The sequence below is a fragment of the Fonticula alba genome (assembly GCF_000388065.1).
Source record: "Fonticula alba strain ATCC 38817 unplaced genomic scaffold supercont2.4, whole genome shotgun sequence".
NCBI classification, from domain to species: domain Eukaryota; order Rotosphaerida; family Fonticulaceae; genus Fonticula; species Fonticula alba.
In genome coordinates, this window is record NW_009242974.1 from 1,591,964 (window position 1) to 1,594,263 (window position 2,300).

General features: G+C 67.5%; 1 protein-coding gene across 1 annotated transcript in view; it reads left to right on the top strand.

Annotated features, from left to right (window-relative positions):
* The first annotated feature begins 242 nt into the window (after positions 1 to 242).
* The window catches only part of H696_02885 (hypothetical protein), a 4,293-nt gene continuing 2,235 nt past the window's right edge, over positions 243 to 2,300 (top strand). Inside the window, exons 1-5 of the mRNA XM_009496780.1 lie at positions 243 to 275; positions 620 to 659; positions 797 to 904; positions 1,033 to 1,223; positions 1,386 to 2,105. Coding sequence (XP_009495055.1) covers positions 652 to 659; positions 797 to 904; positions 1,033 to 1,223; positions 1,386 to 2,105 — 1,027 coding nt within the window. The 5' untranslated portion in view covers positions 243 to 275; positions 620 to 651. The remainder of the gene's footprint in view (positions 276 to 619; positions 660 to 796; positions 905 to 1,032; positions 1,224 to 1,385; positions 2,106 to 2,300) is intronic.

Here is a 2,300-nt window from a genome sequence, read left to right on the forward strand (position 1 = left end):
GGGGGGGCGGCGCGCAGGCTCGAGCCCCCCCCCCCCAGAACGGCCCTCGGATGCTTCCCCTCTCCTGAGAGACGGGCGAGGGGGTGAGGGCCGGCATGGCGTGCTTCGCCGCCAGTGTGCCGGCACACTGGCGGGCGCCTACACACCTTCACCAGGCCATTTGTCAAATGGCATGGCATCCGGGCTGCCGCCTCCGGGGGATGCCTCGTCACAGCGTCTTCTCCCTCTCCCCTCCTCCCCCCTCTCCTCCTGCTATTGGGCTGCCCCCGAACAACGTTCGCACCTCCTCCGCCGTCCCATCCCCCCCTTTTGCCTCCCCTCCCCCCCCCCCCCGATCCCTTCAACCGGTCCCCACTGACGGCGGAGCAACTCCTACCTGGTGCGCCCTCCCCCCCCCCCCCCCCCTGCGCCCTCGCCACGCAGCTCCCTGCTCCGTGTGCCGATCCCACTCTGCTGTCCGATTGGGTCTCACTGGCCCTGCACGGCTCCCCTCAAGCTCCTGGCTTTCATTCCCTGGCTCCTGCGCTGTCCCCTAACACTGCCACTCTGCTGTGCTTTCGTGCTTGCTCCCCCCCGCCTCTCTCTCGCCCAAATCTCCTGTTGCCCTCCCCCCTCTCAGCTTCGGCGTCCTCATCAGTAGATCTCGGAGCCATGTCTGAGTATGTTCAGACCTTCCTCCTCCCTCCAGCCCCCCACGCCCCCCTTTCCCGGTCTCGCTTTCTCCTTCCAATCTGCCCCTTTTCGCACCGATCCTAATGTCTCTCTCCCTCCCCCCCCCCTTTCCCTCCCTCCACAGCATGGATTGGTTCTCGGTGCCCTTCCCAGGCCACCCAGCCACCGTCCTCTACATCAACCTTTCGCAGAATATCATTAGCTACTCGTATCCCGATGGAGCGGAGAGCATGTACGCATATGGTGCCACCGTGGTCCCCCCCCTCTCTCTCTCTCCCTCTCTTAGTCTCCCGCGACCTGACACGTGTCCCGGCCGCCTTCGCATCCTCCCCTCTCTCCCCTCGCTGCGCATGTGCATAGCCACACCCCCGACGGTGCCGTCTGGTGGTGCTTCTCCGAGAACGATCACGCGGTTTACGTCGACGCTGAGGGCACCCACAAGGTGTCGTACGCCCCCTTCGACGAGCACTGCTTCGTGGTCTACCTGGACTCGTACCGCGGCTCCGTCAATGACTCCTCCGTGGACGATCTGACCAGTCACCTGGCTCAGAGTGCGTTCTCCCGGTCCCCTCCCTTACCATCCCACACACGCATACACCTTCCAGCCTGGCCCCCCCCCCCGCCTGCTCACGATTCTCCCTTCTCCCCCTCGGTCCTTGCCCCCTCCCCCCCTCCCCCCCCCCTGCCGCCGCCGCCGCCACGCACGCACACAGTCCCCCTGGACTCCACTGTCCCGGAGAATGACGACGAATACTACGAGGAGTATGACGAGTCGCATGGCGACCATTCCACGGACTTCCACAATCCCATGGGTGCACATGCCGTGGGTGGCTTCGCTCCGCCGATGGTCCCGCCTCCGGCGGCGTCTTGCTGGACGCAAGACACCGACGAGGAAGATGCCAACTCCTGGAACGACGCCCCGGCCGACGACACGGCTTCTGCCACAGGTCTGGGCGGCTTTGGCGGCCCCCCGGACACCGCCGACACCTCCTCCATCAGCAGCGGGTTTGCCCCGCCACCCGTGGCCTTCCTCTCGCCCGCCACCTCGGCCAATCACATCGGCGACGCGGTCCATGCGGAGGCCGCGGCCCACGCCGACCAGGCACAGCAGCATCCCCAGGCCGAAGAGCCGGCCGCCGGCTTCCCCTCCCCCCCGCGGCCGGCCGTCCCGCCAGCCCGCCCGCCGACCGACCTGCAGAGTGCCCCTCTGCTTCCGGGCTGGTCGCAGATCCTCGACACCAGCAGCGGTCGCAACTACTACGTCAACTCGGCCACCGGTGAGACCACCTGGTCGCGGGCCATCGCCACTGGCCGGACTGACTCGGCTGTGCCGAACCAGAATGCCTCTACCAGCCGGCCGACGTCGGCCGCCCCGCGCCGGCCGCCCCCCCGCCCGGCTGGTGCCGATGCCAACGCCGCTGCCAGCTCGGATGGTTCGTTGTTCGGCAAACATGCCACCTTTGGGGGCGGACAGGCCTGTGTGTCCGGCCTCCTCCCCCCTCCCCCCCTCCCCCCCAATCTCTGCCCATCGCACCCTGTCCCCGACTACTGCTGACTCTTTCTCTTTTTCTCTCTTCTCCGCCCCCCCCCCCCCCCCCATCTGTCGCCCTTGCCTGTGCACGATGCGA